Source organism: Mirounga leonina, unplaced genomic scaffold (assembly GCF_011800145.1).
Source record: "Mirounga leonina isolate KUSES-001 unplaced genomic scaffold, KU_Mleo_1.0 Mir_128, whole genome shotgun sequence".
Lineage (NCBI taxonomy): Eukaryota > Metazoa > Chordata > Mammalia > Carnivora > Phocidae > Mirounga > Mirounga leonina.
Genome location: NW_023270320.1, coordinates 38,327,022 through 38,343,033, shown reverse-complemented (window position 1 = coordinate 38,343,033; position 16,012 = coordinate 38,327,022). Strand labels below are relative to the sequence as shown.

The following is a 16,012-nucleotide window of genomic DNA, read 5'->3' as shown; positions in this document are numbered from 1 at the left end:
AAGTTCTCTCGCATGAAACCACTGGACCATCACTGTGTATGCTGGGGGACAAGAGGCTGCCAGCAGAGGGTCCACCGGGCAGCTTCTGGACGAATAGTGCCCAAAGTAGAGAGATCATGACTGTCTCAGGGATTACAAGTGTGATCCAAGGATCTGAGGACCCCCAAACCTTTTGTACCCCTTACAACACGTGGGGAATTCTCAACCTCTTGGTGAGATGGAGGTGATGAGCAGATAAGGGGTAATGTGAGCCCCCCTGCCCAATAATGACATGATGTTAGGGTGGAGTCTCTGAAAGAAATTCAAGTTGATTTTAAAATAAGAGGATGTGTCATTTCTTGCATATCAAAGTTACTCTGGAGTTTGTAGACTAAGAGACAAACCGAGATTTCAAATTTGATGTTATATGCATCAAAAATTCTGGGAAAGCTGAGAGACACTGCCTTTGAGAAAGTTACCTGGCCAAGTCAAAAGGCAAAGGGAAGGGACACTTACTATTCTTACATATTTTATTATGAGCTTGATATTTATATAATGAAAAACCTTACTTAGAGGATAATCTCAAAATTAAGAAAGAAAATGTGTATGCAAATACTAGCTAGCATTTCTTACTCTACGTGCTATGGGATTTCCATGTTTTAAGTCATTTGAGCTCTATAACAACAGACTTAGGAAGCAAATGTCATTACTATACTGTCCCTTTTTTCTAAACGAGGAATCTGCTGCACAAAGAGTTTAAATAACTTGTCCTCAGTTAAATAGCTAGTAGGTGGTACAGTTACACGGCCTGTGTTCTTAACCCACACTCTATGTTAGTTAAAGCCATGCAATACCAAAACCTGCAGGTTTGGGGACGCCTGGGGGGCTCAGTCAGTTAAGCATATGAACCTTGATTTTGGCTGAGGTCATAACCTCGGTTCATGAAATCAAGCCCCATGTTGGGCTCTGCATTAGTGGGGAGTCGGCTTGAGAGTCTCTCTCTCTCACTGCCCACCCCCTGCTTGCTCTCTCTCTCTTTAAATAAATAAAGAAATAGAATCCTTAAAAAAACAACTGGGAAGTTAAATCATGTGCAACTATCAACCATATAAATTTTTCTGACAATATAATTAACAAACAACTACAGTTTATTATTTTATTTTATTTTATTTTTTAAAGATTTTACTTATTTATTTGACAGAGACAGAGATAGCGAGAGAGAGAGAGAGAGAATACAAACCTGGAGGAGAGGGAGAAGCAGGCTTCCCGCCGAGCAGGGAGCCCGATGTGGGGCTTGATCCCAGGATCCCGGGCTCATGACCTGAGCCGAAGGCAGACGCTTAACCGACTGAGACACCCAGGTGCCCCAACAACTGTAGTTTAAATAATTATTTATATTTTTGACAAGAACCTTTACAAGTTTTTTTTACTTTATCCCTGTTAGCGTAATAATAGCACTCTGGAAATAACAATTTCTACAATGCTTTCTTTTGATATATAGGATTCTCTAGATTTTTTAAATCCTCAGATATTATCTCTTTAATTATCTTTTTGACTTTTGGAATATTATTTTGTCAAAAGATAATATGTGGCCTTGAATTGTCAATCTCTCAAGGATTGATGGCCATCTACCTTTCTGTGACATCTCAAGCTATAGCTAATAGACTATGAAGCTGGTAAACAGAGTACTAATTACAGCTAAATGTAATTATAATTAATGCTGTATGGTCGTTCAAACTGAAATATGACACTTGGAAGAATATTTATATTTTAATTGAGAATACTTCTATCTCTTAATAGTCAAGGATCCACGATTTGGCAATGATGCTAGTCCCTTTAGTCTTCATCCTATAAACCTTACGATGTGTGTCTTAATGCAGCTGGAGTTAATTTACTGCAGTTTGCCCTGTTGGGGAGTATTTGGTATTTCACTGATGCTTTTAGATTTCACCAAAGGCAGTAGCCAGTATAGGTCATGTGGAAAGGATTCTACCTCTACCCTGCTTTCCTGAAGAGCTGTACGGTTGTGTAGAAGTCCAGTTAAAGGTCAAGTCTAACTATCCAAAGGTCAGGAAGTATTCAGCAATTATCTGTGCATTCGAGCCCTAACCTTTGAATGGGATGTACCCATCACTTCTGTCGAATCATTTCTTATTGAGAAGAGCCATCAGTCCCCCAATCTTACCCCGTTTCTCTAGGGAGGAAGAATCTTTCACAGCTTACAGATAAAGACACTGATGCTGGGCTCTCCCCACCATAGAACTTTTTTTTTTTTTTTTTTTAAGATTTTATTTATTGATTTGACAGAGAGAGACCCAGTGAGAGAGGGAACACAAGCAGAGGGAGTGGGAGAGGGAGAAGCAGGCTTCCCGCGGAGCAGGGAGCCCGATGTGGGGCTCGATCCCAGGACCCCGGGATCATGACCTGAGCCGAAGGCAGTCGCTTAACCGACTGAGCCACCCAGGCGCCCCAGCCAACACAGAACTTTTTAGCGCCATGACTGAGGCAGCTCACGGGGAGCGTGCAGCTGTACCAGCCTGGGCTCGGTCTCGCTCAGGACACTGTCACTGTCAGCCTGCTTATTGTTTGGGGTCGGAAGAAGTTTGTTAACCATCTGCCTCATTGGCTTGATAGGCAATAACTTCTCGTTACATATTTTCAGCTCCTGAATATTCTACGATACACCCTTGGAAAACGAGGCATACTCTCCCTTTACTCAATCATAAAGTACAATTGAAGAAAATAAAATCCTAACTCTGCAGATCTGTTTGTCTCACTTTCATCAATACACGCACATACGGGTCCTGTTAAAGATTTTAATAGACTCAGCAACTGATGAAGGAACCTCTAAGATATTTGAAAAACCATCTCAAAGGAGAATTCCAAGAACACACACACAAAGACAATTAGCAACACTGACATGAATTTGATAAGAGATGCCAAAGTCATCTTTAGCCACCAGGCAATCATCAGTGGTGTTTCCTCCCCACAGAGGTCACGTGTGTTTCCGTGGTCAGGGATCACCTGCCTGCTATCAGTTTTCTACAACCTTCTGAGTAGTAAAGTAGCTCAAGGACAATGAAAGGCACAGACTGTTACCCCATCCTTTAACCACGAATAGTGTGCTAGACAAGGAAGGATAACTAAGTAATTTTTTTTTCTTTGCCCAGGGGAACTTCAAAAGTTTTCCTGACAATAAAACTTACAAATTAATTATTTCTTTCTTTTTAACGTCTCCCCTCCAGCAAAATAATCCAAGTAAAATCATCACCACTTTTATTGTATCACAGTACTTTGTAATTTGTTAGTTCTCTAAAATTTTGATACCTTACTTATGGAAAGTATCTAAGTTTTGGAAAATGCACACTTTTATGTAAAACACAGATTTATGTTTTATTCTGAATGGCCACTGTATATCTTCTTAGATTATAGTTTAAGTAGTTTCTTTTTAATAATTGATTTTTTGTAGTGACAAAAATATATGAATGGGTTTAAAATGCAATTTCCTGGTTATTTTGATAAAGTGACGATCAGTTCACAGGCATTTGTCTGACAATATAAAGGTGACCCTGAAAAGACTTCTCTTAACTTGCTTTCGAGATTGTAAAATGTTCTCTCGATCTTGTTGAAAATGATTTCAAATCAGTCTGTGGTTTGTTGAAAGTACGGCATCCAATGCAAATGATAGCTGAAATATACCCTTTAAGTTTTATAAATAAGTAGTTTTATAAAATAATTTGTAAAACATTTTAATCGGAGATCATTTTATTGTGTCTGGGGACACATATGGGGTCTCTGAGCACGAGAGAATGATTTCTTTCTCTTTGTCAAATACATACAGGATCTAAACTGAAGATAGAGGCTCTGCACCCATCACTTGTATAATCCAAAAGAAGAAGTGAACATGCTCCCAAGCCTCTTTCATGTTTATTTCTTGAGTCAAACTGTTTGACTACTATCTCAAGAACACCAAAGAGTGTAGCTAAAGGAAAATGGTCAGTGCATGTGTGCACATGGGTGTGTTGCCAGTTAAAACAGAGGCGCCCATGTATAGCTCTTCTCGGTGCCCTGAGGTCCGGATATTATGAAGCTCATTTTTGTCCTTTGTATTCCAGGCAAAGATTACCTTTCTTCCTTAGTTCACTCTCTGTTATTTGCCACCTCTGGAACTCAGGAGAGATCAAGTCAAAGGTGATGGTGTGCTCTGAGAGCCTGAACTGATACCTAGCTGGTAGCTGGCTGTTGCCTGTTCACCATCAGAGCAGACATATATAGGTGCACCTACGTGAACTGAATTTCACAAGACCCGGATTAAAGGGCCAGCTGGTTGGCCTGCTGATTTGAGGGGGAGGGGGGAGGTTCTTTTTTTTTTTCTCTTTTGGGGCAAGAGAGAAGTCTACTTTTTAAACAGGTAATTATTGAATCAAGATTTGTGTATGCGTCTTGTATTTTGGGGGAGTGTCTAACAGTAGGAAATATGATTGGTTTCCCAAAGAATGTTCCAGGATACTTGAGCAGAGGCAGGACTGAGATGAGGCTGGCAATCTAGAAGAGCATGTGGATCAGGCAGCTATCTCTCAAGCCAATTCTTGAGCCAATAGCAAGATATCTGGGAGGCTTATAAAATTTACAAATACAGATCATTTCCGGTTTCTTATATTGTTCTTTCTACTTCAGTTTCCATTATGCAATTTTCCCCAATATTTTTTTTAAAAAACACCAATCAGTATGTTAAGGTTAAAAGATACCTCTCACCTATGAGATCCTTCCAGATGAAACAATGTAGGCAGAGCAATACAGTGGGATTATTTTAAAAGATGTCCCGCTCATGAGGCCCTGGTTTATGGGAACACACAGCTGTACTGCATGATGGAAAACCCTTCCCTGATATGATGGCTCCTGGACATGAATTCAGAGGTGAATCCAACATCTCCAGAGTAATTATAACTCATAACTTCCAAACAACATTTCTTTTTCTCCTACACGAGAACTTGGTAAAATTTTCTCCAACTTCATATAGATTTCTCTGTTTTCCATTTAAACAACAACAACAACAACCACAAACAGCAACAACACACATTTGAACATGAGCATGTACATAACGGAGCTTAATTAAATTAATGCCACTTTGATTCACTGTTTAAAATGTATCCCCTAGTTAATAGGCATAACAACTTGCCCCTCAGGAAGAGACAAAATGCCAAGATCCAGAGGTGTACACAATTATTTTATAGCTTGCATTCATACTTAGTCTTACTCTTGATTTTGATCTAATGACGGCACACATCAGGGCAAGCCAAGCTTTCAACAAGTGAAAAATTCTTTCCAAAAACAAGAACTATAAGTGAAGCTTTAATTAAAGAGATTGCAAATAACCAGTCCCTATTTTACAACATGCCAATTTTATGTCTATCTAACACAATGGAGAATGGTCCTTGCCCTCTGTAAGTGTATTAGTTTTAAGCGTTGGTGGGTGTGCATACCTTGGTAGACAGCTTTAAATCCAGGGGAGGCAATGCTATCATCCGATTGCAGGTGGAGCCACATCTGGTTGCTCATGCTCACAATGAGGTCAGGAACGCTGGACCCAGTGAGTCTGCACAGAAGAGAAATGTTAAAACCATTATTTGAATCACCAAATATCTCTAGTTTACCTTGAAGAAGACGGTCCTGCTGCTTAAACAAACAACTATACGTATATGCCTTAAGACCCTCCTTTGAAGAATCCATAGTCACTTGTAATTTATATTTAATCCTCTACATTACAGGCATTTTATAGTAATTATTCTCTTCTCTGTTTGAAAGTGTGCATCTTCAGTTTTAAAAAGTGACTTAGGGTGACCAACCACCTTATTTGTCCGGAACTGAAGGGCTTCTCCAGGTGCAGGACTTTTAGTCCTGAACCCGGAACAGTTGGTGATCCCATGTGAAGGAGAGGGATATCTTATTGCTCTATGGGTTGTATTGTGTCACACTATCAACATGAATAACACCACACCATCAACATCTCTAAGCTGAGGAATGTTCTGGTTCATTCACAAAATGCTTAGATTTTCCACTTTGAAATTATCATGTACCTTTACCACAAAATCTCTTTTAGAAATACATCATAGGATGGAATATTATTCAGCACTAAAAAGAAATGAGCTGGTTTTATCATGTCATGAAAAGAAACTTAAGCTACATACTGTGTGATTCCAACTCTATGTCATTCTGGAAACAGCAAAACTATGGAGACAGGAAAAAGATATCAGAGGTTGCCTTGGGTGGGAGGAGGGATGAAGAAGTGGAGAACAGGAGGAGTTTTAGGGCAGTGAAACTACCCTATATGATACTGTAATGGTCAATACATGTCTTTATGTGTTGGTCCAAACACATAGAATGGAAAGCAGCACGAGTGAATCTCAATACAAACTATGAATTTGGGGTGATAATGATGTGTCAAAGTGGTTTCATTAATTGTAACAAATGTACCAACCGGTGGGGACTGTTGATAGTGGGAAAAACTGTGTGTAAGGGGGCAGGGGATTACATGGAACGTATCTGTTCCTTCCTCTTAATTTTGTTATGAAATAAAACAGTTCACACACACACACACACACACAAAACCAAAGTAGCCATATATTAAGAAAATATCGACAAGAAGAACAGCATGCATGGCTGAAATAGATTTGGCGATTTTATTGAACTTTCCCTCTGCATATCAATGTCCAGGTCACACCAAGTGGAAGTTTCAATGAAGCATGCATTGCATGTGAATAAAACAGTCACAGAGGGGCTGTTATCAGCCAGCACAGAGAAACACTAAACCCACTGACTGAACTCAAGATGCTGACAAAAACGCATGTTGAAATAGAAAAAGTGTAAGAAGAAAATCAATTCAACCAAAATAAATGTCTCTAATCAAATAGGAAGCTTTGCTTTCAGCAAAGTACTTTCAGGAATATGAACACATGATTCACCCCATCGATCATATGACTTGTCTATCAACCCAATACACCCACCTGGGGCAGTACAGAAAACCTGCCTCTTCAAAGGAAGATGAACAACTGTCATTACATGGGAAGTAACTCATGCAATGTTACACACCAGTTGGAAAAAAAAACCAAAAACCAAAAAACACCACCATAGAATTTCAGTGAGTAATATGCAGTCCCTAAAAATATATTTCTTTTTGAAGATTTTTCTTTGTTAGGAGATTGTTCTTTTATATTTGGTGTTTTATTTCCTTGTTTGGTTGAAGAGACTTATTTTCTTCCCTATGCATGCCTTTTATTGAAGTGCAATATACCAAAAAGTGAACAGAACATAAATGTCTACCGTAAATGTCTGTTTACTTTCACTTATGACTATAAAGCCACAATATTTTTCTTTTTGTTAGTCCTTACCAGAAGTATCTTTTCCTAACCTTTTACTTTCAAGTTACTCTATGTATATACATTGCGTATTTGTCTCTTGTAAGCATAATTGATTCGTATTATTTTTATATTTTATTTATACTCTTTTATCTAATCAGAGAATTTCACCTTTTATTTAGAATATAATTTCATGAAAAATGAAAGTTCATTTTTCCTGGTTTTCCTTTTTTGATTGGTTAATTATCTTTGACTTAACCGTCTTAACTGATAGCTTTTCTTCCCCCCCAACACTTCAAATATGTCATTCTGCTGTCTTTTTATTTCTGTTGTTTATATTGAGAAGCATTCTATCAGTCTTATATTTGCTCTTTTGAAAATATTTCTTTGCTTATACTGATTTTAAGATATTTCCTTGTCCTGTTTTGCAGCAGATTTATTGTAATATGCCAGTGTGAGGTTTTCTTTGTATTATCCTGACTGGCTTATGGAATTTCATGAATCTCTACCTTGATGTCTGTTGTCAGTATTGGAGAGTTCTTAGTGATAATGTTTTCAAATATTGGTCACTCTCTTTCTTCCAGAACTCCAAGTATACCCATCATTTCTGTGCATTTTTCCCTGATTCAGCTGGAATATTTTTTACTCAACTATCTTCCAGTTCAAACCACATAGATTGAGGTAACTATAGCAGATATTGTATTGTTCAATTCTTAAACTTCCATTTGACTTGTTATATATTACAGTTTTCTGGTAAAATTTTTGATTATTTCATTTATTTTTTAAATGTATAAATCATAGGTAATTATCGAAGTCCCTGAGTGTTAACTGCAACGTCTGGATATCTTGTTCTTTTTCTATTCTCTCTCTCCTGGATTGGAGTCATTGGGCACTGTTTCTGGACATTTCAGGTAATTTTTGTTTAATGCCAGACATGGTGTATAAGCCAACCTAGAAATTATGTATACTGTTACCTTCCCCTGAGAGGATTTAATTTTCTTCGGACAGTGGAGTGACCACCTTGACCCATTCAGGCATTGGAATGATTCTCAGCTGCATTTACAGCATGTGGTTTTCCCAGTGCTCACCCCTTCTTATGTCACAATCCAGAGAATATATTTACTAGTAGATCTCCTTAAAAAAAAAAAAAAAAAAAGGTCCTGGACACCATATTTGTCCTCTTAGCCCTGAAAATTCCAAAAGTTCTGCTGAGCTCTATAGATCTGTAGCAGCAAATTTTTGCTTGGGTTCTTTTCTTCTAATCCTGGGAAAGTTAGGCTTAGGCAAATACATCAAGGACCAAAGCCAAGCAGATGCCAGGCTTGTTATCCTGTAACTCCCTTTTCCTTGATAACTTGGACCCTCAAGTCCTCATTGTTTTGATAGCCCAATTCAGGGGCCCCCACACCCCGTGTCTCCCAAAACCATATTCTCTTAGTCACTGATATCTGTCTGCCAGGATGCCCTAAACTGAGAAGAAAATGCCCCCAGGAGAAAGTGATTTATGAAATATGAGATTCATCTTAATGCATATCTGTTCTTTGATTTCTACCTTCTAAAATCCTGGCTGCCTTATATTATTCTCTTATGCCTTGAAAGATTTGCCTATTCATTATATATTCAGCTTTCTTAACTATTCTCAGCAGGGGTTATGTCTGGTATTTCTGGAGGAATGGGGCTCCAGGTGCTCATTTTCTATCTGGCTTATTTCTTTTCCTTTTTTATTTCTCTTGGATTACATTCTCTAGACTATGTGAATATATGAAGGTAAGTCTGGTCTTACTCATAGCCATTATAAACAGTTACTTGTTGTATCTTAGGTTAAATTCACTGTTTTGGGTAGGTGCCTGGCTGGCTCCTTTGGATGCAACTCTTGATCTTGGGGTTGTGAGTCTGAGCCCCATGTTGGGTGTAGAGATTACTTAAGAATAGAATCCTTTAAAAATCACCGCCATGGGTAAGAAAATGAATAGAAAAGGACAAGTATCATTTCGTCATAAAGTTTATATAAACGTAATAAAAAGTATTATAACCACTGATCTTTCTTACATGCTAATATATATTGACTCTTGAGTTACATGTAAGATAAATAGAAGAGAATGCTCTTTTCTTCCTTTTTAATTTTTTCTTTTTTATCGAAGTATGTTTGACATGCAATATTGTATCAGTTTCGGGTGTACAACATAGTGATTCAACAACTCCATACATTATGCAATGCTCACCATCTGTCCCCATGCAGCGCTATCACAATATTGTTGACTATATCCCCTATGCAGTTCTTGTCATCTTTGTGACTTATTTATTTTACAACTGGAGGTTTGTGCCTCTTAATCCTCTTCATCTATTTCATCCACCCCGATTCCCCTCCCTGCTGGCAACCACCAATTTGTTCTCTGGATTTATGAGACTGTTCCTGGTTTTGTATTTATCTGTTATTTTATCATTATTATATTTGGATTCCACATATAAGTGAAATCAGATGGTATTTGTCTTTCTTTGACTTATTTCACTCAGTATAATACAATCTAGGTCCATCCATTCCATCCATGCTGCTGCCAATGGCAAGATTCCATTCTTGTTAATGGCTGAGGAATATTTGTGTGTGTATGTGTGTGTGCGTGCGTGTGCGCGCGCATGTGTGTATACACACCACATCTTCTTTTTGGCATTTATCAACATTGCTTGGAGTTGGAGTCAACACCCCTCTGATCTACATTCCTCATGTCCACTCTCCAGTCACCTGCTATGCCCCCTGGACCTTGAGATTCATGACATTATTCAACCCCACTCCACTGCTTATCTCTGTCATCTCCTTCCTGCAACCCACCTGGTGATTGCCATCATTACTGTAAGAGTGTCCACATGGATAATTCTGGTAAACTATTCATAGTTCCTTGATCCTTTCAACTCCAGGGACCCGACCCTCCCCTCCATTTAAAGTGAGATGCTGGTCATACCTTGTACTTTGCTACTCTGTAATAAAAATCCTAGCCTCTTCACCATTCTCTCTGACCACCAGTGTCCTTTAACTGTCATGTGCTTGCATTCCACTGAAATCCACTCTTCAAATTCCAGGGGCCTCTATTTATTTCATTATTATTTTACATGCCCTGGACAATGTGGCTGATACTCTGGTATACTCTCTCAGCAGTCCCTCCACAGTGCTCTTGATATCCTTACCATCTGCTTCATCTATCTGGCAAAACCCACCTAGGATCAACCGAACAATCTAGTTTATCTTCCTCTAAGTTGATGAAGAATTTGTTGACTTACACCAATATATACCTATGGTCTCCAGATCCCTGCCAGCCACTCAACACACACTTTTTCCCTGGGCCACACCCAGCATATTTCCCCTTCCCATTCCACTAACTGTTGTCCCAAACCATCATCATCTTTCCCAAGCTCCTTCCCAATGCTATTTCCCTTCCTCAATATAGATAACTTGATTTGTAAATATAGGAGAAAGCACATTTAGGCAATCAAGTATGAACTGCCTGCCCCTCAGAGTCTCCTAAACCCCTCCTGATCCCACGAAACACCTAGTCACTAAAGGTTGAGAGAAGTAGTGCCTTCTCTCGTTTTTCCCTCTCTTGCCATCCCATTCATCGCACCACTTCCTCCTCTCTGTCTCCACGTTCTGAGTTTGAGTGCCGATTGGCCCACACCAGCATCACCGAAGCAGCCTCATAACAGCCTCCTGGTTCTGGATCCCTTCCCTTCTAGGCACTGGGTTTAATTCTAAGTTGTCAAAAACTGAACTACCACGTAGAGAATGTTCATACCTTGAGAAGATTTATGTTGCCAAATTTACTACTTCAGAAATGGCTCTGGTGCATATGTTTGAATTTCTTACGGTTCTGCACTCACTGTTATTTTATTTCTATCTTTGTCAGTCTGTTGATTCACATAAAATTGAATAAGCAGGTACATGGTATACTTTGCACAAAGTTCATTCAATCGAAGTCACATTAGGATGGTTTGTATTTCTCTTTAGAATTTAAGCTGGCTACTTATTTAACTGGTCTTTTTATGAAAAAAATTGTGAAATGGCATTCACAATTATTTTTTAATAATTGTTTTAAGATAATTTAAAGTTTTTAAAAATTACTTGAAAAATTTTAAAAGTATATTTGTGTTAAATTTTTTAATCTTAAAATTATTTTACTGTTATTTAAAACAAAGGAAAACAGTTTCCTTCGTGTTCTTTTTTTCATGTTTCTGGGATGATTTTCATTATCTGGCACTGGCAAATGAGTTTTTGGAAGCAAAGAGCAAATATTATTGATACCCTTTGCAACTGTTTATCTGTTCAAAATGGAATTTTTTAAAAAAATATTAGTACCTGGAAAATAAAACAGATGCTTGTTTTGAAAAAATACTTTAGCAGTCATCATAACACATGCTTTTTAATCACTTTCTTTAAACAGCTTCATTTTTTCCTAAATTCTCTTTAGAGTACATAATCTTTTGATTTAAACTTAAAAATAAAACTATTCTAATGAAATGCTAACTTGATTTACTTGTTAGAAAACTACAATAAAATTTTCTTTTGGAAAAAAGAGCCATCATATTGGAGATTCCCAGCTTTCTCTTGCCCTCTGTCTCTACATTGGAATTTCCAACTTGTCCCAGACATAGGTGAACCTTATGCTTCAACCATATTGACCTTTGTAAACATCCTCCAAAATACTGGCATTTCTCAGCTTCCAGGTTTTTGGCAAATACTGAAATCACTGCCTTAATAACCATTCTTCTTAGATAGCAACTAAGAGTTCTTAAAGATTTGAGGGTTCTCACTAGTCATTTCTTTTTTTTTTTTTTTTTTCACTAGTCATTTCTTAACCCCTTTAGACAATGTAAGAATTTTTTCTCTAGGCCATTGTAGAATTCTGCATATACCTCATTTAAGACAGATGCATTGCAAGCACCTATTTTAACATCTGTCTCCTACTGAATTCTGAACTTCCTTGAGGGTAAGCTTACATCTTGGTCTTTTTATCCCCGACTCTGGCATATAACATGCAGAATTTTTGTAGTAAATACATAAATGAAGATATAAATTAACCCTCATTAAAATTTACTATATATCCACATGTTAAAATTTTATAGGAATATTTCCAAATGATGATTTAAATCTTTATTGTATCTTAGCATACCAAGGACTTGGTACTTGGGGTCCTATTATAGCTCTGTCATTAATTCACCCCTAATTTAAGCTAAATTATTTTACCTCTATGTGAGCTTCCTCATCTGTTAAATAATTGTATTAACTTATTTTTTTTAAAGATTTTATTTATTTATTTGAGAGAGAGAGAATGAGAGACAGAGAGCAGGAGAGGGAGGAGGGTCAGAGGGAGAAGCAGACTCCCCGCTGAGCAGGGAGCCCCACACGGGACTCGATCCTGAGACTCCAGGATCATGACCTGAGCCAAAGGCAGTCGCTTAACCAACTGAGCCACCCAGGCGCCCTGTATTAACTTATTTTAAAGGAGTTGTTGAAATCTAAAATTCTCTGACTTTTTGACAGATTTCAGAGAAGGTAGAGCTGACTTTTATTCAGTGGTTTGATGTGTCTATTGCAGTTAGTACCCATGTTGAATAGAAATGCCCAGTATTTATGACAATAATTTTCAGTATATTAAATGATTTTGCCAATTTGAAGTAAATGACTTTTGATTATGTATCTGTTCCTTTCCAACAAACAAAGCACATTGCGTTGAGAAAAATCTCAACTCTTTCACATGAAAATGGGTCAGGGTTCTTTCTTTCTTTCTTTCTTTCTTTCTTTCTTTCTTTCTTTCTTTCTTTCTTTCTTTCTTCTTTCTTTCTTTCTTTCTTCCTTCCTTCCTTCCTTTCTTTCCTTTCCTTTCCTTCTTTTTCTTTCTCTCTCTCTCTCTCTTTCTTTCTTTCTTGGGTCAGGTTTCTTTAAACCATAATTTCACCCATATGACACAATGGCTTTATGATGTTTTTATAGTTGGTAATATTATAGTCTATAGAAGAGTGATCTCATTTCTGAATAGATCTTCTCTTTGGCCCCTGTTAAAATATTCAACAGTTCTGTCCCCACATACATGAACTGTGTCTGCTAGAAAGGATGGCTAAACCAACCATGATAATGTTCACTCAGTGCAATGCTTCTGTGAATCCCCATGTTGTTGTGTATGTAAATAGTTTATCCTTGGTCCTGCAGAGTAGAATTCCTGTGTATGAGTATGCCACCCACTGGCATATTTGTCTGTTCAGCTGTTTAAGGTCATTTACATGGTTTACAGGGCTTTGCCAGTTAGGAATAGAGTTGATGTACACATTCATGTAGGGTATATTTTATTTCCCTGGGGTAAATACCTAGGAGTGGGATTGCTGGATGTTATGATAAATGTATGTTAAGTTCATAAAGAACAGCCTGTCTGTTTTCCAGAGAGGATGTACCATTCGACATTCCCACTTGTGTTCTCAGAAATTACATAGAGTATAACTACTGTTGGTGATAGCCTCAAAAAGACAAAACTGCAGTGATGGAGAACACATCAGCTGTCCAGGGATCAGAGTGGGAGGTGTGGCTACAAAGGGATGACAGTTCTGGGGGTGGCAGAATCACTCTATACCCTGATTCTGGTGCTGGTTATACACATCTACTTACGTGTTGATACCTGTAGATCTGTATACCAACAACTCCTATTTTACTGTATATTAATTTTAAAAAAATAATTATTTATTCTAACATGGATATAAAAAACACCCAACAGTGAACATGCCACAAAGCTGTCAAAACATGAAATTAATGAGGTAGAAACCCTGGAATAAATTATACCTACTTTCCTCTGGTGGGTGTCTAAAAGGAAAATGGTGTGCTAAACCTTTAACATACTCATTTTAATTGTAAATTGGGCAGGTGAAAAGCAAATGCTCCTCCTAAGTTAAAAACTGGCCTAGAATTCACTGATTTCAAAGTTTTTATAGTTCCTTAATGTCCATAAATTTCATAAGTTCTGCAGAAAGTGTACAAAATGCAGAGTTATTCAAAATAAGTATTTCATTTGGCCATCTGTCTTAATTGGGTGGAGCCGGGGTACTAAGGAAAAGTTTAATTAATTAATTTAGAAGAAGAAAGAATATCCAATCTGTTCAGGCACCTGCACAGACCATTCCTCTCAGAGATGGAGTAAAATACCTTTAATAAGTTTAAGAGATGCCCTGATACAAACCCTAAGTAAAAGTTGGCAACACAGAGGTGCCACAGCTAGAGTGATAAGGCAACTTAGTCACTAAACAAACCAAGGCAGAAAGGATTTAAACACTGGTCATAATTGTGATCTTAGGTTCTATACATCTTCAGATATAGTACTGACTGAGCCCTGAGAGCACATCAGCCTAGGAGGGAGCCCTGATGGGCATTAAAGGTTCTTAATCCACCCTGTACCTAGAGGGGTTCCTCACTCATGAAAGTCACAGGTCCATGTCTAGTTACATGATATGCACAAGAGTAGAGAGCTAGGAGATGTAGAGAGAAACAGGACTCTGACTTACAAATCAAGCGGACTCTGAGAAACAAATCAAGGCTGTGGCTTTAGAGAATAAATTACCATATCATGATGTATAATGTTAAACCTGGATGGAATCTGTACTTAGGCTGAGGCCATCATGATTTCCCCAGGCGGCCTCTACATGAGATTGACTCATGCACATGTTTCATCCTGATGTGGCTGACTTTGTTAACTGAGCTGTAAGCCACTCTAGCAGGCAGCATGGAAGATGATGTGGATTTCATCAGTCATGTGCAACCTCCACTTTAAACTCAAGAAGCCGAGTCCAAATCATAAAATCTTTCTATAGGGACTATAGACAAACTATTAATCCAAATTTGATATTGCACATCAAAAGAGTATTAAGGCCCAAAGTAATCTTACAGGTTTCTGTTGTTGATGGCAGCCCAGACTATTTAAAGGTATATGGACTACCAATTGAGACTTGGAGACACTTTTTTTCCATTTTCTTGCCTGCTAGGCACAGGAATAAACCCTGGGAACAGCACAAGAGACAACCAGAAGAAAACTCTAAAAGGAGGGAGAGGAAGGAAAGCTGGTTTGGGACCCAGGATCAGAGAAACACCATAGTTACCAGGTAGGTGCCTTGCTCCCACAAACAGAAGACCAATCAGATGGGTGTTTCCCAACCCCTGACCAGGCAACAGAAGGTTCCAGATAAGCTCATCTTTGTCTGGGATGCAAATGATATCCCTTTAACAACATCAGGCAGCAAGGTAGCTGTTAGGAGAAAGAGCCCTAACAATGGTAAGTGTCCAGCCTTCACTTTCCCCATCAACCTGGGGTTCCCTTTTCTGAGGAAAGATATCAAGACAGACAAAACCTGCGAGAGAGTTTTTTGGGGCAGAGCAAGATGGCGGAGGAGTAGGAGACCTGGATCTTGTCTCCTCTCAGGAATTCAGCTGAATAGGGATCAAACCATTCTGAACACCTACAAACTCAACAGGAGATCGAAGAAAAGAAGAGCAACAACTCTCTCATCAGAAAAGCGACCACTTTCTGGAAGGTAGGACGTGCGGAGAAGTGAATCCGAGGCGATATTCGGGAGGATAGACGGCGGGGGAGGGGCCTCTGGCCACCGCTTCTGGCAAGTGATCGAGCCGCGGAGCACAAAATCGGAACTTTTAA

The 16,012-nt window shown here is 38.4% G+C and overlaps 1 protein-coding gene across 1 annotated transcript in view; it reads right to left on the bottom strand.

Moving 5' to 3' along the window:
* Positions 1-16,012, bottom strand: part of CSMD1 (CUB and Sushi multiple domains 1) — a 519,075-nt gene that overhangs the window by 468,702 nt on the left and 34,361 nt on the right. Inside the window, exon 3 of the mRNA XM_035003847.1 lies at positions 5,463-5,575. Coding sequence (XP_034859738.1) covers positions 5,463-5,575 — 113 coding nt within the window. The remainder of the gene's footprint in view (positions 1-5,462; positions 5,576-16,012) is intronic.